The 27,442-nt window shown below is 41.0% G+C and overlaps 2 protein-coding genes across 8 annotated transcripts in view; one reads left to right on the top strand and one right to left on the bottom strand.

The window, feature by feature from the left end:
- The window catches only part of DYM (dymeclin), a 350,029-nt gene that overhangs the window by 203,062 nt on the left and 119,525 nt on the right, over positions 1-27,442 (bottom strand). For all 7 annotated transcript variants that reach the window (XM_042962563.1, XM_042962565.1, XM_042962564.1 and 4 more), the window contains one exon: positions 5,166-5,348. In XM_042962563.1, the coding sequence (XP_042818497.1) occupies positions 5,166-5,348 (183 nt within the window). The remainder of the gene's footprint in view (positions 1-5,165; positions 5,349-27,442) is intronic.
- LOC122232654 (L-lactate dehydrogenase A chain-like) lies at positions 18,232-26,731 on the top strand. Its single transcript, XM_042962568.1, is given in 3 exon segments — positions 18,232-20,052; positions 24,041-24,762; positions 24,764-26,731. Coding segments are annotated over 2 exon segments (996 nt in total). The 5' UTR covers positions 18,232-20,052; positions 24,041-24,262; the 3' UTR covers positions 25,260-26,731.

Here is a 27,442-nt window from a genome sequence, read left to right on the forward strand (position 1 = left end):
CTAAGAGAATAGGACTGAAATGTTCTCACCAGGGTGGGGAAAAACTGGGACAGTTTATTTCTCTGTACTATCCAAACCACAGCCTTCGAATGATTATAAATACATGTGCAAATACCACTTAACAGAGTGACAGTTTATATTTTAACAAGCCAAATATAAAAAAAAAAACAACTAAGTCACATACTTTGACTTCATTTACTATTTTTGTATTAATATAGCTAAATTAAACTGGCTATAAGAACATAAGCTTAAATAAACAGAGCTACGGGCCCAGCCCAAAGGCCCTTCAGTAAATACAATTTAACCATGACATCTGAAATGTTCTGTTACCAAAATTAAATGACCACCAGTCCTAAATAAAGAATACCAAGACAAAGAATATAAAAGTTTCTATATAAAACAGAAAATCCTCTTGTAAGGGCTAAAAAGAAAAAAGGACTTCAAGCTAATCTTTTTCCAATGAATAACTACGGCTCAAGTACTCACCAATGTCACTAATCCATTTATGAAAAAAACAGCTAGGATAGCAACACATAATTTAATTACTTTTATTTTTTAATTTTTTTTTTTTAATTTATTTATTAAGCAAATAGTACGCCCAACATGGGGCTTGAACACAGGACCCAAGATCAAGAGCTGTGGGCTCCACCAGCCAGGTTCCCCTAGCCAGTTTTAAAGTACTATCAGCAAGTTCAGCACTAGCTTCTTAGAATATACTGAACCTCAGACAACTATCAGAACATGTACGTGATTTTGTAAATCCTTTTTTTCAAGTTTATTTATTTATTTTGAGAAAGAGAGAGCGAGAGAGCGTGTGAGTGCACACACGTGAGCAGATGAGGGGCAGAGAGAGGAGAGCAAATCCCAAGCAGGCTCCACACTCTCACCACAAAGCCCTACGTGGGACTCGAAACCCATGAACCGTGAGATCATGACCTGGGCTGAAACCAAGAGTTGGACGCTTAACTGACTGAGCCACCCAGGCGCCCCTGTAGATCTTTTTTTAGAGTCACTAGCATGATGAAAGCCATAAATCCCAGCCCATGTGGGAAAATTCCTGATTCTGTCAACTGAGAGAGCAGAGCCCCCTTCCTACATGCGCTGGACTCTTGCTTAAACACCGAAGCCAGCAAAGTTAGCAAGTCAAAAAGGAGGTAGAGACGGGTCAACTGACTTAGAGAAAAGTATGATCCTATCAGATAAGAACACTGGAACATGACAGCACAACAAGGTGATTATTTTAATAATATCTTGGAAAGAACCAAGATGTTTTTTAAAGACACAAAAAATAAATAAAAGTAAAAATTTTTAAATTCCTGCGTTAGAATCTCCACAAGCTTCACTCTTACGGAAAAGAAAGGTGTACCAACACAACTTTGATAGCACAGTCCCGTACCTCTTGGAGCCTCCTTTCTTTTTTTTTTTTTTTTTTAACGTTTATTTATTTTTGAGACAGAGAGAGACAGAGCATGAACGGGGGAGGGGCAGAGAGAGAGGGAGACACAGAATCGGAAGCAGGCTCCAGGCTCTGAGCCATCAGCCCAGAGCCCGACGCTGGGCTCGAACTCACGGACCGTGAGATCGTGACCTGAGCTGAAGTCGGACGCTTAACCGACTGTGCCACCCAGGCGCCCCGGAGCCTCCTTTCTAACCTGTACGTTGTGAGAATTATCTAAAGTGTCTGTAACTTTACTATAAAGTGCCCTCACTTTTCCTCCCACATTTAGCATATAGGTTAGTTTTCCAATCCTAACACTGTATTTTGGTCAGCTATGAAAATCACTGTTTTGTGTGACTTGTTTTTGCAAAGGATGGCAAAAGGAAGCGTTGCATATCATCTATGAGTATGCAAATGACTACAGCATCTACAGAACACTCAATGGAGGAAGATTCTAGACACACTATGCCTCTCTACAATGAAGCAAAGTAACATGTTTGCCAGGCTGATTTACACCTGACTGCAAATGGAGTATGTGTGATGTGTGTGTATCCATAACATTTATATATTACTAGCTAATAAGTGCTATGACCTAGCTATTATTTACAGATTTACATGTATTATCCCTTATTTAATGCATACAAGGATCATGTCATTATTCTGACCAACTTCACAAAGGATGTAATAGAGGCCTGGGGAGATGAACTTTTCCTAGAGCAGCCCCAAGTAAAACACGGATCACCCTCTGTTGTCACCACTGCATTATCCTGCTTCTTATAATTACAGCAATAATAGAATGACCCTGTACTATGATAAATACTTAAATTTTTATAAAAACCCTGTGAGGTAGAAATTATAACCCCTGCTTTACAGATTAAAGACACTGGTATTCAAAGAATAAAAACTGGGGGCACTTGGGTGGCTCAGTCGGTTAAGCTTCTGACTCTTGATTTCAGCTCAGGTCATGATCTCGTGGTTCATGGGTATGAGCCCCATGTCGGGCTCTACGCGGGTGGCATGGAGCCTGCTTGGGATTCTCTATTTCCCCTTCTCTCTGCCCCTCCCTCTTTCTCTCTCTCAGAACAAATAAATAAACTTAAATCATTAGAAAAGAGGGGAGCCTGGGTGGCTCAGTCAGCTGAGCATCCGACTTCGGCACAGGTCATGATCTCACGATTTGTGGGTTGGAGCCCCGCATCCGGCTCTGTGCTGACCGCTTGCTCGGAGCCTGGAGCCTGCTTCAGATTCTGTGTCTCCTTCTCTCTCTGCCCTCCCCCCCACCACTCACGCTTTGTCTCACTCTGTTTCTGAAAAATAAATAAATGTAAAACAAATTAAAAAGAAAAAAAAAGAAAAAGAATAAAAACTGGGATATGAACCCAAGGCAGTTTAACCCTAAAGTCATTGCTCAGAATCCCTGCACCCAACTGTCCACCAAAGAAGATGGCTACCCCAGAAAGGTTCAACCTTCAATAGCAACATCTGGCCTCAGCATCAAAAGTGACAATATGGGGGCGCCTGGGTGGCTCAGTCGGTTGAGCGTCCGACTTCAGCTCAGGTCACGATCTCGCGGTCCGCGAGTTCGAGCCCCGCGTCGGGCTCTGCACTGATGGCTCAGAGCCTGGAGCTTGCTTCCGATTCTGTGTCTCCCTCTCTCTCTGCCCCTCCCCCGTTCATGCTGTGTCTCTCTCTGTCTCAAAAATAAATAAACGTTAAAAAAAATAAAAAATAAAAATAAAAAGTGACACTATATACTATAAACTGAGTATCTGGCTATGTTGCAAAAACTGAGCTAATCATTTTAAAACCTTACCTTGCTTGATGCTTATACAAATATTAGGGGACATTATTCCCATTTTAAAGACAAAGCCAGGGAGGCTTGAGGTTAAGCAAACTGTGAGAAGCTTCACAGCTCTGAAGTGACACAGTGTGGCATAAACTCTGTCTGCTTGACTCCAAAACTTGCTTACTTTTGTTTTCTTTTCAAATTTTTGTTTAATTATTTTTTAAATTTATTTTATTTATTTAAGCAATAGTGGCTTCAGGAGTAGAATTCTGTGATTCATCATTTACATATGCCCTCCTTAATGCCTGGGACCCATCTGGCCCATCCCCCCACCGACCTTCCTCCATCAACCCTCAGTTTGTTCTCTATCTTTAAGAATCTCTTATGATTTGTTTCCCTCTCTCTTTTTTCTCCCCCCCCCCCCCCAACCAATATGTTCATCTGCTTTGCAAAACTTGTTTTCTTAACCAGTAAGCCACAATGTAATAATAATGGGAACAGAAAAGTACTATCAGATACATGACTTTTCACATTTTATCTATCAAATTGTTAGAGGTTACCTATCATTATTTCCCCCTACAAACAGTAATACCAGAGTTGGCAAAGGTACACCCAACTGGCACACTCATATACTGTCTATTAAGAAACGTGTATTAGAGGAGCCTGGATGGCTCAGTTGGTTAAGCCTCTGATTCTTGATTTCGACTCAGGTCATGATCTCACAGGTTCATGAGATCGAGCCCCGTGTCAGGCTTCGTGCTGTCAGCATGGAGCCTGCTTGGGATTCTCTCTCTCCACTCTCTTTCTCTCTTTCAAAATAAATAAATAAACTTAAGAGAAAAAGAAGAAACGTGTATTAGAACTCTGGAAAGGAACATGGCAAAGCATGTCAGAAGCTTTAAAAATGTTCCCATCCAATAATTTCACTTCTTACCCATGTTAATTATACTAATGTCCAATACATCTTGAAAATCTAGCTACTGTATTAACCTGGCTTACAGAGTGTAATCTTTTGATTGGAGATTACTCTTTCAACACGGAACTATCTACCCATGCTCTACAGGGCAAGTTACAGACCACAGGCAAGCTCACCACCTATTTTGGAAATAAAGTTTTAATAGAAACCAGCGATGCTCACTTCCTTATTATCTATGCCTGCTTTTTGTGCTACCACAGCAGAGTTAAGAGATGGTAACAGACACCGCATAACCCTACAAAGGGGTCTGCATCTTTCCAGAAGAAGTTTATTAAGCTCTAATTTTTAGTTTTATAAAACTCTAACTGGAATACAGACTTTAAATGAAAACCTTCAAACAATCTATCACTCAGAGTTTTCCAGGTTAATTCCTATCCCTAACAGGTGGGACAGGAGGATCTAAATGAAGCATATTGCTGGCTTGGTTATTTCTGGACCAAAAAAAAAAAAAAAATAGTTTTAAGTGGCTCTAAAGAACTACAGCTTTTACCTAAGATTTATTTGACCTTCCTAAGAATACAGACAGAAAAATCTAACTCTTTCTCATCTTTAACCAATATGAAAATATACAAATATTCATCTCTACAACTATAAAATGATAACATGGGTAAGCAAAACCCTCATTTGTCATTAGAAAGAATACTCAGAGAAACGTAACAGAAACCCATGGGGGAGGGGAAGGAAAAAAAAAAAAAAAAAAAAGAGGTTAGAGTGGGAGAGAGCCAAAGCATAAGAGACTGTTAAAAACTGAGAACAAACTGAGGGTTGATGGGGGGTGGGAGGGAGGGCAGGGTGGGTGATGGGTATTGAGGAGGGCACCTTTTGGGATGAGCACTGGGTGTTGTATGGAAACCAATTTGACAGTAAATTTCATATATTAAAAAAAAAAAAAATTCTAATATTCCCCCCCCCCCAAAAAAAAAAAAAAAAAAAAAAGAATACTCAGAGAACAAAGTACCACAAACCTTGCGTATTCTTAAAGGACATAATGGCCTGTCTGTAGGGGTTTGGTGTATCTGCAGCGTCGGTCAGGTTGGCCAGCACCAGCAGAAGCAGGAGACTCTGGTTGGCCAGAGGAGAAGAAAGTTCTGGAGTGGCAGCTGCTTTGCTGCCCACGCCGCCCAGTGTGAAGACCGTCCAGAGGCCAGCTTGAGAAAAAAAAACACATAGTTAAGAAGTGCTGGGACTAGTGAGATGGAAATGCGTACATCTGTATGATATTGTACACTTTTTCATATTTCAAACTTTGAAGAAACACTCTTTTCAGTTATTAAAGTAAAACAAGTCTGGTACGTGAAAAGTCTCATATTGCCCAACGATATAAAATTCCTTAAGACCATCATTCCCCACTCCTATAACCTACTTTTACTTCCCAGAGATAAGCACTGCTGAACTTCTTAGGTCTTTCGAGATTTTCTTTACATATCAAAACATCTACAAAATTATAAGAAAACTTCAGGTGCAACTTTATACCAACAGATTTGAAAACCTAAGCAAAATGCTAAAATACCTAGGAAGATACAAAATACCAAAACTGGCCAAAGACAAAAAAGCCTGAATGAACAATCTTAGAAGAGCAGAAAACGGAGTCCAAGAGCTAGCCCTAAAAACCAAATCCAGTCCAAAGCTCGCAAATAAGTCCACCAAGCCCTCCCAGCACAGACAATTCCCGTGTTACATAAGCAGCTCTGAAGTACACAATAAGAGTCATATATACACAACTCATGTGACAAGACCAGAAAAATCTCCCTGCTACAGAAACTGGACAATGACAGTGTTTAAAACAAGAGGGAGAAATGAAAAGAGAGGTTTACAGACAGACTCAATCAAACAAAAGCAGATGAAATCTTACACAAAAATTCGTTAAAAGAATAAATGCAGCATGATCATGAAAGTTTTGTCTCTGAAATGCAAGAATTGTTCATCATTTTAGAAGTCTGTTAATTTGTAGGCAGGCACACTTCAGAGATACTGCAGGTTTGGTTCCGACTAGTATTGTGGTGAAGTGAATCAAATGAAGTTTTTGGTTTTCCATGGCATAGAAGAGTTATGTTTACAGGGGCGCCTGGGTGGCTCAGTCAGTTAAGCATCCGACTTCGGCTCAGGTCATGATCTCATGGTCCGTGAGTTCGAGCCCCGCGTCGGGCTCTGTGCTGACAGCTCAGAGCCTGGAGCCTGTTTCGGATTCTGTGTCTCCCTCTCTCTCTGCCCCTCCCCTGTTCATGCTCTGTCTCTCTCTGTCTCAAAAATAAATAAACGTTAAAAAAAAATTAAAAAAAAAGAGTTATGTTTACACTATACTGTAGTGGATGAAGTGTGCAATACCATTATGTCTAAGAAAACCAACATATATACCTTAATTAAAAAGTACTTTATTACTAAAAAATGCTAACCATCATCTGAGCTTTCTGCTAGCTGTAATCTCTGATCGCATTATCACCATGACAAATACATTAATGAAAAAGTTTGAAGACTTGTGAGAATTATCAAAAGGTGACACAGAGACACAAAGTGAGCAAATGTGGCTGCAAAAATGGTGCTGAAAGACTTGCTCAATGCAAGGTTGCCACAAACCCTAAAACAAACAAACAATAAAAACTGCTGTATCTGCAAAGCACAGTAAAACACAGCACAATAAAATGAAGTATGCTTGTTACTCACTGTAAAAAGACGGAGGAAAAGATAATCTCGCCAATTCTTAAAATTAAATGTAAAACCCATTAAGAATTCTTACAAATTTGGGGCGCCTGGGTGGCTCAGTCAGTTCCGCATCTAACTTGGGCTCAGGTCATGATCTCACAGTTAGCGAGTTCGAGCCCTGCATTGGGCTCTGTGCTGGCAGCTCAGAGCCTGGAGCCTGCTTCAGATTTTCTCTCTCTCTCTCTTCTCTCGCTCTCGCTCTCGCTCTCGCTCTCTCTGTCCCCCTCCCCCACTCACGCTCTGTCTCTCAAAAATGAATAAAAGTTAAAAAAATTTTTTTTTTTAATTTGAAGAATTCTTACAAGCTAGAAAAGTAACCTCTTTGGATTCTAAAGTCCATCTAATCAGAAATCCACGGTGGTCAAACATTAGAAGAACACCCCTATGGATATCACCAACATCACCAATGAACTACAGGTGCTCCGAGCAAAAGTGTTAAGGCAAGGCGGGGGGCGGGGGGCGGGGCGAAATAAGTCAGTCAGAAAAAGACCTATCATATGATTTTACTCATATGTGGAATTTGAGAAACTTAACAGATGATCGTGGGGGAAGGGAGGGAAAAATAAGAAAGAAACAGGAAGGGAGGCAAACCATGACAGACTCGTAAACACACACACAAAATTATTTGCAAGCAACCTGACTGTGCACTGTCCAATGGAGTAGCCACCAACCACTGTGGGTACCGGGCACTTGAAATGTGGTTCGTCCCAAACGCATCATGCTGTAAGTATAAAATGCTCAATTCTGAAGACTTAATACAAAAGTAAAAATTTTTTTGCCGATTTTTAAATATTGATTACATGTTGAAATTATAATATTTTGGACATATTATATTAAAGTGTATTGTTAAGATAAGCTTCACCTGTTTGTTTTTACTTTTTCAATATGACTACCAGAAATTTTTAAATCATATACGTGGTTTGCATCTATGGCTCACATTTGTATCAGACACAGCTGCTGTAGAACGTCAAGAGAATCAACTGACACACTATCAGAATGAACAGATTTTGGTACAGTCTAGAACTAAAAGAGTGACATAAAAAATCAAAAACCTGCCTATACGTGAGCAACAAACAATTACAAAGTCCAATCACCACAGCAACAAACAATCATCAAGAATCAATAAAATCTTCAAACATCAACACAAAAGAGGGGCACCTGGGTGGCTCAGTTGATGAAGTGTCCAACTCTAACTCCAGTCATGATCTCCCGGTTCAAAAGTTAGAGCCCCACATCAGTCTCTGTACTGATGGCTCAGAGCCTGGAGCCTGCTTCAGATTCTGTGTCTCCCTCTCTCTCTCTCTGCCCCTCCCCTGCTCGTGCTCTCTCAAAAATAAATAAACATTTAAAAATTTTTTTAAAAAGAATCAACAGAAATGTGTAATGCCTTCGGGCAGATAACCACAGACCTTGAGACTGAAGGCCGTATAAGATCTAAATTAATACAGAGGTACAGATTTCTAGATTAAAAGGCAATACTGCAAAACTACCCGTAAATTAATCTAAACTTCAGGATAATCACTATCAAAATACCAAGAGGAATTTGTGTGATATTTTGTAATACAGTGCAAAAGAAATATTGCTGAGGAGGAATGTTCCTGGTTAAACAGCAAAATTTTTATAAAGCTAAGGTCATTTAAAAGTGTGATACTGGCAGTAGACAAATTAGCTGGATGGACCAGACATGAGTTCAAGTTCAGCAACAGAACCACATATCTTTGAGAATTAACCTTATGATACAGGTAGTATTCCAAATGAGTAAAGACAAAATTCTAGAAATGTCTCTGGGACAACAGAATTTAATCATTTTCCCAGTATTTAATTATAAAAGTACCTGTCTGAACCTTGAGTTCAGAAAGCCTTTCTGTTATGCAAGAAACAAAATTCAAAAAGATACAAAGAACAGCAGCGCCTGGGTGGCTCAGTAGGTTAAGCATCCAACTCTTGATTTTGGCTCAGGTCATGATCTTACAGTACGTGAGGTAGAGCCCCGTGTGTCAGGCTCTGCACTTACAAAAATGCTGATTCGAAGGGGCACGTGCACCCCAATATTTATAGCAGTGCTATTAACAATACCCAAATCACAGAACGAGCCCAAATGTCCATCAACTTATGAATGGATTAAGAAGATGTAGTATATGTGTGTGTGTACACGTACATACACACACACACACACACACACACACACACACACACACTGGAATACTACTTGGTGATGAAAAAGAATGAAATCTCGCTATTTGCAACAACATGGATGGAACTGGAGGGTATTATATTAAGCGAAATAAGTCAGTCAGAAAAAGACCTATCATATGATTTTACTCATATGTGGAATTTGAGAAACTTAACAGATGATCGTGGGGGAAGGGAAGGAAAATTAAGATAAAAACAGAAAGGGAGGCAAACCATAAGAGACTCTTAAACACAAAGAACTGAGGGTTGATGAGGGTGGGGAGTGGGGTAAACGGGTGATGGGCATTGAGGAGGGCACTTGTTGGGATGAGCACTGGGTGTTACATGTAAGTGATGAATCACTGGGTTTTACTCCTGAAGCCAAAACTACACTGCATGTTAAATACCTTGAGAAATAAATAAATAAATGTGCTGATGGCTCAGAGCCTGGAGCCTGCTTCAGACTTTGTGTCTCCTTCTCACTCTGTTCCTCCCCTGCTCGTGCTCTCTCTCAAAAATAAAGATTAAAAAAATTTTTTTTTAAAAGCAAACAAAACAGACCACCAGAGACCTCATAGGCATACGATTATATAGAATATAGAAAAACCTTATCAATACATCATTAAGTGGAAATGCAAATCACAAAACATAATATATATACACAACATGCCCCACTTGTGTTTAAAAAATTACAAATGTACATCTTTCTGCATGTAAAAGCACCTACAGGTGCCTAGCAGGGTGCCCTTTTGACAGAAGTTATCTCTGATCATAGAGGAGCGTAGGAGTGAAGGTGGCCTGAAGGAGTTTCTTATTTCGTTCAGTTTATTCCCGACTCTTGTACGACGTGGACATATCAATATTCAAGCATAACTTTCAATTAAAAACATTATGAAAGAAGTGAAAGAAGGGAGAAAATTCCCGGTCACCAACCCCACAAGATATGAGGCAATATGCACCTGGGCTAGGGGATACAGCCTGATGATCTTTATTTTTAAAAAGCACCTCCTGACAGTTTTAGAGGGATAAACGCCAACACGTTAACACTGATCACATCTAGGATGGGGGCAATGGTCGTGATATTTTAGTCTTTGTACTCATCTAGGTTTTTATTTTGATTACCTGTTATAACGAGCAGATGACATTTTTAACGAACACCTCTGTTAAAGAAATTAAATGCTTTGGTAAAGAAATTTTAAATGGAAGGCAAATAAACAAAACTGGTAAATGTCATTTTCCCAGAACTAACACAGGTAGATACTTTTCACTTCCTTTTTATACACCGTCAACAGTTCAGTGTGACCATCTGTTCATTTCTAATATTTTACATTTTTGAGTAAACACACGATATAAAACTACCGCATGGATCCCTATCAGTATATCACTTCTTACATAATTGTGGTCCTGCAAATCTCAAACATTTTCTATGATTCACTGGAATGGCTTTTCTATTCCAGTGGGGGTATTCCTGCCCACGTTTTGGAGGTCCCCGAAGGAACATGCAGGGACGCTCAGCATGCACAGAACGCCCAGTACGAACCCCCAGTGCAGGCACAAGCAAACCTGAGGCCCAGGAAGAGAAATTATCCAAAGGATGTTTTTTTTAACGTAGGAAAGATCTTAAGATGATTGACAAAGACCGTAAAATTTCTGTTTAGCACTGTGCTCCCTGCTTTGCATTAGGAAAACTTAGATATTTGAATAAAAATTATCAACTAATAATTCATCATTACACATCACAAACTTAAACTGATTCAAAGCAATGTTCATGTGAACAGTTGCGGAATGTGAAACATTTCATAAGAGATTCAGAATCGTTTAAGAAAGCGCAACCAGCAGCCAGATATTATTTGCTTTGGGACTGATTTGTTGTTTATCTTAACATTATAAAAAGCTTCCAGTCACTTCCTTCCACTCAGAGTATGCCCCGGGACCGTGTACCCCTGCCTCCACCGCTGTGTGTTCCAGGATCGCAAGCAAAGAAAAACACAATCAGGAAGTTCAATCTGCAAGAAAAATAATCACCGAGTGCTCTCCAAGGTAAAAGATAAGTGGGGTTTTTTGTTTTGTTTTGTTTTTCTGTTTGTTTGTTTTGCAGATTCTCTTCACAGCTGCGCATCTTTGTGACTAGAAGAAGTAAGAGCTGACCGCCCCTGGAACAAATTTCACAAACGTCTCACGGCACAACTCCACTCTCATTTTTTTGCCCCTTTCGGGTTTTCCCAAAGGGGGCTGAGAAGCTGCGTGCAACGTCAGACACACTAAGTTTTTATTAAGAAGCTAGTGCAGCCCCGCCTGCCCTCACCACACACATCCCTCCTCCCTGCCCTGGCAAATATCACTGCAGGGCGGCCTTTCCTTATAGGGAGAAGGGAGGCTGCCTGCCACTGCCTACATTGTAGTTTAAACTGGCCCATGATGTTGGACCAGAATTCTTCCAAAAGTTCATTGCTTTTTGCTGATCCAAGTCTCTGATCTGTGACCCAAGAATCTTAGTGGAATTGCATTTTCCTGTTGGCAAACAAAATCTCTCTCCACCAGAAAAATAAGGGAAAGTTACAGTATGTTTCCTTCTGTTCTAAAAAAGCAAATTAAGGATGGTCTCCCAAGTTTTTTAATTGTATCCCTCACTCAGGTCTTCCAAAGAAACTCTTAAAATAAGATGTATCTAACTAAAACTAGTAAGCACGGAAATAAACTAAAAGAACAAATCTGGTGTTGATGATTCAATCTTTTAAAAGTATGGACTCAAGATTATTTATCCGTTAACAATCAAAATGTGAGGGAGGGGACAGGTCTCATTACCAATATAACTGGTAGGACAAAATTGTTGACTTTTTAAAGCTGAACTGAGTGTAAAAAATTAGATGTATGCCTCAGGTGTTATCGATGCTAAGAGAGCATCACTGCGTCCTGCTCCTTGAGAGCCATTCTCTCCCACCGGGCACACAAACTAAAGTGGTTTCCCATAAGCCCTTCCACGCTGAGCCCTTGGTTTTGCTAAAGTGTTACACAGAGAGGCAAAAGTTGAAAATGCGTTAAAATTCTGGCAAAGGGAGCAAAATGACTAGAATGGAAGAGATGTTACTATTCACAAAACACCTGTTCACTTGCGATCATTACTTGATCAGGAAGCCATGTTTTAAGCATTTTATATTTAAAAAAAAAAAACCCACTAGTTTCTTTCTTAAACACAGGCATTCGGTGTGCCTTAAAAAAATGGCTGAGTAGGGGTGCCTGGGTGGCTCAGTCGGTTGAGCATCCAGCTCTCGATTTTGGCTCAGGTCATGATCTCACAGTTCGTGGGATTGAGCCCCTCTGCGCTCCATGCTGACACAGTGGAGCCTGCTTGGAATTCTCTCTCCTTCTCTCTCTGCTCCTCCCCTGCTCGTGCTCTGTCTCTCTCTCAAAAATAAACAAACATGAAAAAAAAATTTTTTTTTAACTGGCTGAATATGTTGGGTCATTATCACATTATAATTTTTTTAATTTAAAATAATGGTAAATAGGCTCCAGATTAGCACTTTTGGCAGAATGTCTGATTTTCATGAACGGATTATGGATGCAAAGTGGTGGAGGTCTGCCTCACAGAACTATAGTGGGGGGCCAGTTGTTGGGGGTCCAACTACAAAGTCTCGACCTTGATGGAAATGCTCAATATCTTAATGACGGTGGTTTTGGCATAACAGCACATAATTGCTAAAATGAAACTAGACACAGCAAAAGCAACTTTTACTGTATATAAATTATATCTCAATAAACTTGACTCCACCTTACCCTCTCCAAAAACATGTTGGCACGGATGCGGAGCAAGTAGAACTCCCATTTACTCTAGTGAGACTGCAAACTGGTGCAAATAATTTGGAAAACAGTTTACTTGTAACCAATATAAGTGAATGAGGCACAACTAGAACCCAGCGATTCCACTAATTATTTTATTAGTGGGCCAACAAAATGTTTACATGGGTGCACAGACAGGTACACGAATGTACACAGCATTGTCTTAATGGCCAAAAGTTGGAAATATCAAATACATATTACAGAAGAATGGGTAAATGTGAGATAGTCTTAAAATGGAATACTACATAATAAAAATGAACAAACTATGCGTCATGCAAAACCACAGATCAATTTTACAAATAAGCAAAAGAAGGAAGACACAAGAGAATACATAGCATGTGATCCCATTTATATACATTTCAAAGCCAGACGAAAAACTACAGCCCTAGATGTTGGGATAGTGGTTTCCTTTGCAGTTGGGAGGGGAGAGAGGTCAGGTGAGTGTGTGAGAGGAGTTTTGGGGGGCTAGAATTACTTGATCTGACTGACCAGCAGTTACATACATGTCCATTCACTCTATCATAATGAATTGAACTACACTTCATCTGTGTATTTTTCTGTATGTTACTACTAAGAAAAAAAATGTTAACTACTACAAAAAAAAAAAAAAAACAAAGTATGCATCCTTTTTTGTAAGATGATGATGATAAGTATATCCCACAGTGCTCAAAGTGGTTGTCTTTGTTTACTGGAACTGAAAGTGATTTGTTTTCCTCATTAGAATGCTTTGATTTCTAAACTGAGTATGTAGTGAAAGAAATCCTAAAATCCGCAAAAAGTTCATGGGGTATCCTTACAACAATACTTCTTAAAAGAAATATATTAAAATATTGGATTAATGAGGAAAAAATCATACTTGATGTTCTATCTTTATTAAAGGGCATAGTCGTCAAGCGTCTATCTCTGTAACCAAATTTATGTTAAGAAAACATGATCCCTAGCAATTATTTTTTCATTTTCAAATGAACATAAAAGAGCAACATACTCAATCTTGAACTACATCCAGTCATACTATAATACTAGGTGATGGGGAGGGGGGTCACTAATAGCTTCGTTTTTTTACATGTGTTTACATTTAAAGCCCTCTTAAAATATCTGGTCACTGCTAGTTCCTAAAACAATTTTGAGTCAAATTCAGTTTTCCTAAGACAAAACAACATGATATTACTACCCCATCCTGTATCCCAGAAGGAATACTTTGACCATCACAAAAAGAGAGAGAGAGAGAGAGAGAGAGAGAGAGAGAGAGAGAATCCCAAGCAGGCTCTGTGCTGTCAGCGCAAAGCCCAATGTAGGGCTCGATCCCATCAGCCACGAGATCATGACCTGAGCCGAAATCAAGAGTCAGACACTTAACTGACCGAGCAACCCAAGCACCTCAAATTTACTTTTTATGTAAAAATATTCATATGAAATTCTTTACCTTCTCCAAATAAAAATCAAGGTTAAAGTCTGAATTATGCATGAGATTTTGTCAGAAACTACCTAGATTAACTGTAGGATCAATCCTCAAAAAACACAGGAAATAAACAGTATCAGTAACCAAAGCGAATCCATTTGGAATCTACCAATAAGTTTCTACCCAGTAAAATCTTAGACTGATTACCCACATTAGCATTCAACTTCCACTTGTGAAGGAGTAAATATAAATCAAATAAGTGCAGATGTAATAAACAATGTAGATTTATTCCTACCTTCGGTAGCCACCATTTTTTCCATGTAGGTCTCCAAGTGTTACTTTTCTGGGAATTTTAAACTGAGAATCTGTTACTACTCCCTGGTTGAAAATGACATTGATGGGAAGACGGAAGGAGTTTCTTCTCAAAACTCTGATCATTTCAATTTTAAAATGAATTTTTAGGGGCGCCTGGGTAGCTCAGTTGGTTAAATGCCTGACTTCGGCTCAGGTCATGATCTCACGGTTCAGGAGTTTGAGGCCTGCATCAGGCTCTGTGCTGACAGCTCAGAGCCTGGAGCCTGCTTCACATGCTGCGCCTCCCCCTCTCTCTGCCCATCTCCCGCTCACAATCTCTCTCTCTCCCTGTTTTTCATATAAAAACATTTAAAAATTTTAAAAACTGAAATGAATTTTTAAACGCCTTAAAGACATCTACCATCAAAGAATAGGATGGGAACTTGGAAGGCACTAGGAAACTAGAATCTTTAAAATGAGGACATCCATCCATAAATATTTGGAATATTAAATTCATTTAATTAACGAATCCAATAGGTTCCCAAGATGTAAATGCTCAGCAAGGGGCATCTGGGTGGCTCAGTCGGTTAAGCATTCAACTTCGGCTCAGGTCGTGATCTTGCAGTTTGTGGGTTTGAGCCCCATGTCGGGCTCTGTGCTGACAGCTTGGAGCCTGGAGCCTGCTTCGGATTCTGTGTCTCCCTCTCTCTCTGCCCCTCCCCCATTCATGCTCTGTCTCTCTCTGACTTTCAAAAATGAATAAATGTTAAAAAAAACAAATTAAAAAGTGAAATGGCTATAAATATCTACGGTTCCTTGAGATATTATATAATGACACTGTGAAACCATCGCGATTAGCAAGACATTGAAACACTCATCAGGATGATTATTAATAATAATTTCTGTAATATCAAAAAGATTTTCTTCTTAATAAACATAATTTTAAATATGTTAAAAAATTTTTAATTGTATTCTTTGGAAGATGTCAATTTATAGATGTCTTATAATGTACATGACACATTAGTTTAACAATGCACTATATAATTTATGAATCAATTCACTTAAATTAGGGGGCTGCTATAAAAGGTTATATCAATGGGGTGGATGATCAATAATGTTTGAAGACTACCACACTCCAGAAAGTGTTGAAGGCGGGGGAAAACAGAAGACAAGGAATCTAAAGAGGAAGAAAAAAGCAGTTTCTGCCATTTAATGACGATCTCTACTAATTACCACATTAAAACAAAACCAAGCATTATTATCATTCACCCAATTTTACAGGCAGATTAAACTCAGAGAGCCTCAGTTCCTTAGCACCCAAGTTGCTCTCGGTCTAAAGCAAATACTCTCACCCACTGCCCTCACTGCGTCTCTGGCTCCCAAACAATAAAGGCAGCCCCTGGTCTTAGCCGTGAATTACAAACTGAAATCCTACCGTAGATCAGGTCTCCCGTACCTGGGATATAACAGGCCTAAATTCGATCGATTTGCTACCAGGAACAGCATTCTGTGCTTCACAAATGAGTCTGTACCCCAATTATCTCACCCCACTTCTCTCTCACTTGAAAAGTGAGTCATTTTTTGTTTTTGCATGGATTGGGTTTTTTTGTTGTTGTTCTTCAACCTTCTGCTTCTGTTCATCTTGGTAATGCATGTGTATTTTCTTGATTTCCCCCTAAGGAACCATCATCTCTCCTAGGCATTTTGCCCCTTTCTTATGGTGAATAAACATTTACCAAATTATCCTTTTTTTTTTTTAACGTTTATTTTTGAGAGAAAGAGAGAGAGGGAGAGAGCACAAGCAGGGGAGGGGCAGAGAGAGAGGGAAACACAGAATCCAAAGCAGGCTCCAGGCTCCGAGCTGTCAGCATAGAGCCTGATGCGGGGCTCGAACTCGAGAACAGCAAGATCATGACCTGAGTCGAAGTCGGACGCTTAACTGACCGAGCCACCCAAATTCTCTAACAAGTGTGCCCAGCTCCTTCAATGAATAAATTGATGGCACTACATTCAGGGTGCCTGCAACACTGAGAGAGGAGACGGGCAGGAATGTCATTTTATTTATTTATTTATTTTTTATTTAAAAAAAATTTTTTTTTAACGTTTATTTATTTTTGAGAGAGAGAGAGACAGAGCATGAACGGGGGAGGCCAGAGAGAGGGAGACACAGAATCTGAAACAGGCTCCAGGCTCTGAGCTGTCAGCACAGAGCCCGACGCGGGGCTCGAACTCACGGACCGCGAGATCATGACCTGAGCCGAAGTCGGACGCGTAACCGACTGAGCCACCCAGGCGCCCCTAGGAATGTCATTTTAACACCGTGTAGTAAGAGTGTTACACGGTCGCGTGGGAAGAAAGCGCTCACTCTGCCAGAGCGTTCCCAGGAGAGCCTCCCAAAGCTGCTTCCTGTGACCTGGGGCGTGCAGGTGAGTGACAGATCTGCATGCAGGTGGAGAGCGAGAAGGCATCTTCAGTGCATGGAACGCTATCACACAAAGCTGGTCAAGCACGGCCCTTCTGTGTTCCTAGCGCTTCCGTCAGCAATGAGGAGTGAGATAAGGCTGGAAAGAGAGGACAGGCTACGAGAGGGCGGGGGCCGCAGGACAGCGCTTCTCCAGGAATGCTCGACCCATTGCCCGATTCTGAAGGGCCCCAGGCAGGCCAAGAATTCAAGTCTTTTCTGATGTTCACACAAAAGAATGACAATTATCCCATATTCATTTTCAGGTGTACCTACAGTTAATACTGACCCATTACGAATGTACTAAATCAGTTATGGGATCCGTAATTGGCTTTCATAAACTAGAAAAAAGGATCACCAGAGCTTACAGGAAATCCTAAGTCTTCTTTCCAGTAGCTGCTATGCAATGCCTGTTTGTGCTACCAAGCTCCTTATGCCCGGACAAGCGATGTGCACCCAGGCACGCACGACAGGCGTTTGGCATTCCTGCGCTCCCCGTTTTGTTTTGAATTGGTCATGGTCTTAAGTGATGCACTTTAACCTTTCTGAGTTATAAATTTGTTACATTGGCTTCCAAATGACCAATTAAGATGGTTGTGGGCTCTCTGGTTAACCCTCCAGAGCACAGTGACGCACAACTGGGAAGACCACCCCGCCACCAAGGCACGCTTCCCCGTGCCGGGCCACAGCCACCCAGCGGGACGCAACGGAGGCTCACGGAGCTCTGAGTCCCTCAGATAAGACACTTCCTTCCAGGGCCATGAGGCCAAAGCCTCACCAGGACAAACCGTCAAAAGCCACAACTGGAACTGATCACCCACCTTCCCCTAAAAGCTCGTCAGGATGAACTGCATTATGCCCTGCGTCGCTGTTTACCCAGAGCAGCAAAAAGGTCTGAAGTTCTATCACACCTGGGCTCCTCGCCATATGGTTCGGCACGTCACTTAAATAGCTCTCGCCATCCGGATCCTTCTACTAGCCCTCTGGAACCCAGGTCTTTTGGTGGGGGAGGGGGGGAAACCCTCTACGCTTTCAAGTTCAATCTCTCTGAATGCCTCAGATATCACAGAAACCTGGGTGTCCCCTGAGGACAGTTCTTTCTCAGAAGACGTTTCAAGCGATGACTCACTTTTTCTCTCTCCACAGCCCATGTACCACAGACTCATTACCGCTTCCCAACTACCTCTCTCCACACATTCCCGCGACCTTCAGACATCCCATCGGTCCTTCTTGCTATAGTCGTCTACAGACATCATTGTCACTTCTGCTCATCTTCCAGTAATGTGAGCACTGACCCCGTCTCTCTCTCAACACTACTCCGGTCCTCATTTTAAAAATTTCAACCTACTCTCAGTCAAGCCACCCAACAGTAAGCCTCAGAGGCCCTGATCTGCTGATTCACTTCCTCTATCCTACCTCAATGAGCCACTCCCAAGGCCGCACCCCGCCTACATGTTCTAACTGCGCCACCACTACAGTTCTGAATTCCTGCATTGCACGCTCTGGTTACTATCTCCCAGCTTTCCAGGTCACCTCCTCCGTGGAATACCAGACTCAAACCGTTTTGGACCTGATCGGGTCTCCATCACTTTTTCAACGTCCGTCACCACCCCCATGCCCTTGCTTCCCTCCTCACCCAGCTAGGTACTTTATTGTACCTATGTTATAACTCACACATTAGAAAACTTCCGTGAAAGAATCTCACAGAAGATTAAGTACAGCAGGAAAATTAGTGAACTAGAACACAAATCGGAAATTAGCCGAATGCAAAGAAGTAGAATTCTCAGAGAGACAGAGATTGGAAGAACAGAACAAGAAGGTCCAATATATGAGTGACAGGAATTTCCGAAGAGAACCGCAGAGACATAACGCAACACAATAAAATTGCCGATCACGCAAGCTACCAGAAAGGAGAGGTTTAAGGATCTCCATAACCACCTCTAGGTCAGATAACTAACAAGGTTAAATCCAGGTTTCAGGCTTTTTGCAGTGTATCATATCACTAAAAGAGGAGACAGAGTGCTAAGAGATCCCATGAGGCTCAAATCACACATATGCTACTTCTCCAACTGGAATGCATGAACTCCTAGAGATGGTCCATGATGTGCTAGGAATAAGCACATCAGAAAGGTCAACAAATAAGGTCAGAAAACAGACATGCTACTTTTTCCTGAACTATTAATTTTACACCAAAGATTCCAAGGAAGTTAATTAAGCCCATGAACTGGCAAATAATTCCATCTTAACAGAAATGAAGCAAGCACGGATATGCTCACTGAAGGAGTACTTAAACGTGCATTAATTTAGAAGATAAAATATAAAACCTGAGCGTGGGCCAAGCGGCTTCTGACAAACTCCTCCATCCTTAAGGTTATGTACTCACTTGCCTCAGCTATTGTAACTAGGCTAAAAAAAGCACTATTATAGCTCTGGTTGCTATCTCATCAATGCGTGAATTACTACGATTGGCAGAATTCAAGAGCTGCTTAACAACAACAAAAGATTCTTTCTGTAACTGTTTTTGTTCTTTCTTTTGTTCTGCACTTACACGCTGCAGTTTGTGTAGAATAGAGCAAAAATGCTGGGAGACTGAGGACAAAAAGTGGTACGCAGAGAGGGAGAGATACAGGGCTCTGCCTCATCCCACGGTTTTCTGGTCACTGTGAAGTTCTGATGAGAAACCCTACAAACCACCCATCCTAGAAGCCTAATTTATTATACTACTGCCTTGTCTGCATCCACTATATATCACCACCCAGGGGTAAGTCAGGATCGTAACCAGGGGTAACTTACCAGGGGTAAGTTACAAGTAACAGACCCGTGTAATAATGGCTTCAATAAAAGTCCCAGAGTAGTTGCACTTTGCTCTGTGATGTTCTCTTGTGGCTCTACTTCGTATAGTCTGCATTCCTAAGTGTCACGCATGGTCCAATATGGCTACACCAGCCCCAGCCATCACATTTTCATTCAAGTCAGCAGGACAGAGGTAAGTACACGCATTCCCTTTAAGAACTCTACCTGCTGGGGCGCCCGGGTAGCTCGGTCACTTAAGTGTCCCACCCTTGACTTGGGCTCACAGGCTCACGGTTCGTGAGTTCGAGCCCCACATCGGGCTCCATGCTGATGGTACCAAGCCTGCTGGGGATTCTCTCTCTCTCCTCTCTGCCTCTCTCTCTCTCAAAATAAATAAATAAACTTAAAAAAAAAAAAAAAAGAACTCTACCTGCAAGTTTGCCCATATCGCTTCTGCTTACATTCCCTTGGCCAGAATGCAGACTATATATGGTTGCAAAAGGTTCTGAGAAATGTGATCTATTCTCGGCATCCGTGTAGTCCGCTAATATGGGGGAAGAGACAAACTAGCAGTCAGTGTCATACCATATTCGAATAAATCCTTTGCAATGCCCCCTAAACATGCCCCTTCCATCTGAGATGATGGAACAGCTAGTGTGCTGAACATACCCTGCCTTTCTGAGCCCTTTCTGTAACTCAGCTCAGGGGAAACAAGTGTGTCCAGATAACCAGTGAGCTTTATGGACAACTTGAGAACTGCCAGGAACACTGGTACACTTAACCAAGACATCCTTTTTGTGGTTGTTGTTAATATAAGCAACAGGAAGCCTCAAAGCACGTGCTATTAATCATACCACAAAAGAAAGGGGTTAATAACTTCAGCTACTACACAGCAAGAATTTGCCTGCTTCCTGATTTGACCAAGTCAGCTATGAAATTAACGAAAGTAACAGCTTGGATTTAAGCCACGCCTTTCCTCACTGGAAATCAAACTTTGCAAGTATATAGTAATGCTATTTTATTTTCATAATGTACCCTAACGACAAAATAAAACCTGGTATTTATTAGCACATCTTAAATCTCTCCTGCTTTAACATTTAATTTGCTATATACAAATATATACATACATAAGGATAAGAACTGACAAAGAATGAGAAAAAATGGCAACAGCTGATGTGTTACACCGTGGTAGAATTATAGCTTATCTGTTTAAATATTCATTACTTCTAACGCTCTTTGTGCTGTAATGTTTTAAACATTTTTATAAACACACACAGGAATATATATATTACACACATACAGCATAGAGTATGGACAACAATAGATGGTATCACGAAAACATCACTGGTTTTGAAGCTACACGTAATCTTAAAGTCCAGTCTTCCCACCTACCAGCTGTGTGACTTAATGAAAATTACGTAACGTCTGTAAAATAAGGATCACACTAGTACCATTTAATGTCTGTTGCTCTCATTGCCACCCTGCTCTCACCTATGATCAGTAGTGTAGGGGGCCAAAACCCACAAACTCTTATTTTCCAAACTCCTTTGCCTGCTGGCTTCAGATTAGAGCAGACAATGAGACTGGAAGTGGACAAGAACAGAGAAGGCATTTTTCTTTCTGCTTCCGGTCGGCTCTCTAGCAGATGCAACCATGGTTCCACAGGCTTCCTGCTCGGGTAGGAAGGCTCCAAGGGTAGTGGAGCAAACTGGGGCCGTCTCAAAATCAAACGGATCTCAAAACAGAAACAATAGATAGACCCACAAACTGTTATTTACTCAAACAGCACCATCTCTTAAGCGGTATAAATATGTAAATGGGCAGAATTTTTTTTACTTTTAGAAATATTCCTGGAAAGCTTTATACTTTAGAATAACTACTATTGAAAAGACCTCCTCTCTTAAAATTGGTATCTGTCAGTCTCTCTATACTTTCTAAGATAAACAAGCCGGGGGGTAAGAATTGACTAATATTACCAAGGCACAGAAATATTATTAGGAAGAGTTTTAAAAAGACGAATTTAAAATGTTCCAACCCTTACCCTCAATCCATAGCATCAGGAGCCACTGGAAGTATAATATGTCAGACTATGAAAATATGTGACTCAGCAGCTTATGAAATTTTTAATTGCAAAATGATCTCAACTTGGCTTGCTTTTGCACCAAATGGCCTGAAAAACAGTACTGATAGCTAGCCAGGCTTCCAATTTGACGAAGTTATGGCCAGGGATGCTAAGGAGGTTGCTGCTGGATCTGCTTATCATCCTTTTCAATCATCTAGAAAAGGGGAGGCAATAGCCTTATTAATTTTGTCAGCAGAAAGGCTGAGGGAACACGAAACACGAAAGACAAAAATAAACGGTGTTTGGAAAAGTGGAGAAAGTGACACAGATGGGAGGGGGGGAAGATGAGGACGATAAAGGGTAAATGGCATTTGCTTTTAGCGCTTATCATGTTCTAAACACTTACTCACTACTTGTCATATATATGTTATTTAAATGTAACAGAAGCCCACAGGGTAAATGATATTCTAGCTTCTATTTTTAAACTGAGGGAATTAGGGTTCGATGAAGTTTAAGTAACTTAATCAAAGTGACACAACTAGCAGAAGGCAGGGCCCAGTTTCTAGCTCAGATCTGATGCCAAAAGCTTCCAACTCACCATCCCGCTGGGGAAGATTTCTAGCTGCCTCTCTCCCTCCCTTTCTTTCGCCTGGCCTCTGTCAAGTATGGGACCTCTATGGCCTTGTGGAAGTGAATCTGGAGACTCCCAAGCACCAATGAATTATACCTCCCCTTCTCTCTCCACTATTCATCCAACTGGATTCAATAAGCCTTTGAGGACCAGGGTCTGGCTCACAAAAGCAGAAAAACGAAAGATACTTACCATAATTCCGCAAGGAATCATGGTTCCATTTTTATAGACAGGGAAAGGCTTAGAGAGATACAAAACTTTCACAGGTTATAGAGATAATTAGATTACTTACAGTAAAGGGTTTAAACCCAGGTCTGGTCTACTTCCACATTCTTCAGAATCTTACCTAACAATTCTAAAAGGCTCAGGAGCAAAGATACAGCTTGTTAATGCACAAGCTGAAATTTACAACACTAACTCATCCTCACAGTGATTCTGTTCTTTTTACAACATTAAAAAAAATTTTTTTTTAATGTTTGTTTATTTTTGAGAGAGAGACAGAGTGTGAGCGAGGGAGGGGCAGAGAGAGAGAGAGAGGGAGACACAGAAGCTGAAGCAGGCTCCAGGCTCTGAGCTGTCAGCACAGAGCCCCCGACACGGGGCTCGAACTCACAAACTATGAGATCATGACCTGAGCCAAAGTTGGATGCTTAACTGACTGAGCCACCCAGGCATCCCCCAACATTTGATTATGAAATCTGTCAAACATACAGGAAAATTGAAAGAATTATATAGTGAATACCCATATACCCACCACCTCCATGTTACATGAACATTTTGCTGCATTTGTGATAACATCCCTACCCATCTATGCATCCCTACCTTCACCCATCAGTGTAGCTTATTTTGTTAATGTATTTCAAAGCAAAGCTCCAGATACATTTTATTTATTTTTTTAAAAAAAATATTTTTTTAACGTTTATTTATTTTTGAGACAGAGAGAGACAGAGCATGAACGGGGGAGGGGCAGAGAGAGAGGGAGACACAGAATCGGAAGCAGGCTCCAGGCTCTGAGCCATCAGCCCAGAGCCCGACGCGGGGCTCGAACTCACGGACCGTGAGATCGTGACCTGAGCTGAAGTCGGACGCTCAACCGACTGAGCCACCCAGGCGCCCCTCCAGATACATTTTAAATGGGAGTCGTGAATAACTCAAAACAATAAATTTTGGAATATTATTTACTCATGTAAAAGGTGGTCCCAAACTATACCAACTATCCTTTAAGAACGTTTTTACTACCATTCACAAATTCTGTCAGCAAGTCGCCTTTGAATTTACTCCAATAGCCATGTTGAAATTAACATAAGTTAAAACAGCTGCTTCATAAAAGTTACACTCACTTGACTGTGATAGAATTTAACAGTTTTAAAGCAAATCCATTTTAACTGCTTCATATTTCAAATAAGATTTGCCTTCCCAAAAAACGGAAATTCCCTAGCTTTAATATTCTTATTTTTTTTAACTCTTTAATATTTTAAAATTTCACAGTACTATAAATTCCGTCACAGAAGTCTTAGAAGCAGATCAAATCACTTCTAGCAAGCCTTGGAACCTTGTGAGTCAGGATCTCATTTGAAACTGACTGCTTTGGTACGGGAGCGGCTGCCACCAAGTCCGGACCCAACACCACATGCTGCCGACGCCCGCCTGCCCGAGGTGCACTCCCGATTCCTTCTGCTTCTAAGTCTAAGGTTATAGAGATAATTAGATATGGCAACTCTCAAGGATCAACTGATTCAGAATCTTCTTAAGGAAGACCATACCCCCCGGAATAAAATTACAGTTGTTGGGGTTGGTGCTGTTGGCATGGCTTGTGCCGTCAGTATCTTAATGAAGGACTTGGCAGGTGAACTTGCTCTTGTTGACGTCATGGAAGACAAACTGAAGGGAGAGATGATGGATCTCCAGCACGGCAGCCTATTCCTCAGAACATCAAAAACTGTCTCTGGCAAAGACTATAATGTGACTGCAAACTCCAAGCTGGTTATTATCACAGCTGGGGCACGTCAGCAGGAGGGAGAGAGCCGTCTTAATTTGGCCCAGCGTAATGTGACCAGCTTTAAGTTCATCATTCCTAATATTGTAAAATACAGCCCAAACTGCAAGTTGCTTGTTGTTTCCAATCCAGTGGATGTCTTGACCTATGCGGCTTGGAAGATAAGCGGCTTTCCCAAAAACCGTGTTATTGGAAGTGGTTGCAATCTGGATTCACCGGTCCCGTTACCTAATGGGGGAAAGGCTGGGAGTTCACCCGGTAAGCTGCCATGGGGGGGTCCTTGGAGAGCATGAAGACTCCAGTGTGCCTGTATGGAGTGGAGTAAATGTTGCTGGTGTCTCCCTGAAGAATCTGCACCCTGACTCAGACACTGATGCAGATAAGGAACAGTGGAAAGAGGTTCACAAACAGGTGGCTGACAGTGCCTATGAGGTGATCAAACTGAAAGGCTATACTTCCTGGACCACTGGAATGTCTGGGGCAGATTTGGCAGAAAGTATAATGAAGAATCTTAGGCGGGTGCATCCGATTTCCACCATGATTAAGGGTCTCTATGGAACAAAAGATGATGTCTTCCTTAGTGTTCCTTGCATCTTGGGACAGAATGGAATCTCAGACGCTGTGAAGGTGACCCTGACTCCTGAGGAAGTGGCCCGTTTGAAGAAGAGTGCAGATACACTCTGGGGGATCCAAAAAGAGCCGCAGTTTTAGAGTCTTCTAATGTTGTACCACATCACCGTCTAGACTACAACGGGATTTTTAGTTGGAGGTTGTGTATATCGTGTTCTGTTATTCAAGTAATAACGTTAAAAATGGCCTAGGAAAAACGTCAGTTTCCTAAGTTACAAATAGGAATGGTTCACAAAGCCTTGCGGCTACATCCTGATGCTGGATGGTACCCATCTTGCGTCGTCCCAAGTCAGTTAACGTGAAACAGTTCCACTGCCTCAGAGACACCACCGCCCATAATGAATATGCTGCAGTTCGCTATTCAAACCAGATGTGTATTTACTGTGTGTTGTATGACTTACTTCTGGATCCTTCACCCAACATGCCTCGTGCAACTTTTGTTTTCTCCAGCCAATCACATCCTGGGATCCAATGTTTAAATTCAGCATTGCATGTATTGTGCGTAACTGCTCTAAAGGATCTTATTTTGTGTACGGTGTAAGTCAGAACATAGTGAACGTTGCCATATGATGTAAAAAGAAAGATCTACCTATAAACGATGCAACCAACTATCTTAAGTGTCACACCAAGCAACTAACATATCAAATAAGCTTCGAACAGTGAAAAAAAAAAAAAAGAAAAGAAAAGAAACTGACTGCTTTATTCTATAACCTTCCTGGTGAATACGAATGAATTTGCTTCCCAACTCTCTGTGACAGAAAAGAGGCCCCGATCTTCCCTTCACAACTATTAAAAAGGAAACGAGCACAGAGGGCTGGCACACTGACTTTCACGGCCATTTCAGGCACGGTGGTCAGCAAATTACAAGGATAATACGAGAGAAGCCAAAACTGTAGTTTGACACCATACTATGTCCAATGAATATCATTTAGGAAACACCTTTTAGAAAGTCTAAAACCGGAAATACTTTTTTGCAGAGAGCAATTAAAAGTGAAATCGCTCCTGTTCCCACCCTACAACTGCACACAGGCATTTGGATTGCGGATACTGACCTATATACTCCATGTATCCCTGCAAGGAGCCACCACAAGGAACCAGCAAAATGAAATTAACATTACTTTATAAGCCACACAATTAGTTTCAGTCCTGAAAATAAAGGAGGGTGGAAAAAAAAAAGGCATTCTTTCACCTGGTATATAAAATCTACCAAATCATTCCAAGTAAAAATGAACTGAGAATGTAATTATTGTTTATTTACAAAGCACTTCCTTTTCTTGAAAGTTCAAAGCGCTTTCATTAGAAATGTTTTCACAACTATGCCTGTTTCTGAGGGCCACATACTTTTTCTCTTACGGTAGTTTTTCTTTCTCGCAATGAGTCAGCCCAGAAAAAGCCAAAACCGAAGAGAAAAATAACCATCACATAAAATAAATTACAACCACTGCATAGCATACCTGTCGTAACGGATTCAACAACTTTCTCAATAAAAGTAACCGGGAGAGATAGGAGTTTTAATCTTCAAATTCTACTTTATTAATTTCTCTACGACAGCATCCGCCTAAACAAACAATCACAACTTTGGCCTTGCAATTTGGCTGGGACACCCACCACCGCAAGCAAAGGAAAAAAAAACATTTTTGATGGCTCATTCAAATGGAAAAGCCATATATCAGAAGTTATTGTGTAAAACCTCAGTACTTTGACGGAAAGCGCAGTGTGGGAGAACACATTTAATTAGGGTTGGCTCTTCAAAACATTAAATACTCGGTTATAATCACATTACAGCTTTGTCTTATAAAGAGAAAACACAAGAAAGTTCAAGGTCAGCCCTTCCTTGCTTCAAGTCTTGTTTTAGGCATCAGAGGCAAGTAAAAAGCTTGAAAATATAAGAAAAGACAAGGTCAAAGAAGTTAAGGATAGAACCAAAAGAAAACTAAATAACTGTTATGTTTTTCTTTCTCCCAATATCAAATATTCAGCGTAATTAGTAATTCTTCCAGTGACTATCTGAAATCTCTATTATAAATGTGTATACTGGGGGCACCTAGGTGGCTCAATTGGTTAAGCAGCTGACTTCAGCTCAGGTCATGAGCTCACGGTTCGGGAGTTCGAGCCCCGCGTCGGGCTCTGTGCTGACAGCTCGGAGCCTGGAGCCTGCTTCACTTTCTGTGTCTCCCTTTCTCTCTGTCCTTCCCCTGCTCCCACTCTCTTTCTCTCTCAAAAATAAATTAACATTAAAAAAAATTTTTTTTAACGTGTATACC

Source organism: Panthera tigris, chromosome D3 (assembly GCF_018350195.1).
Source record: "Panthera tigris isolate Pti1 chromosome D3, P.tigris_Pti1_mat1.1, whole genome shotgun sequence".
Classification (NCBI taxonomy): domain Eukaryota; kingdom Metazoa; phylum Chordata; class Mammalia; order Carnivora; family Felidae; genus Panthera; species Panthera tigris.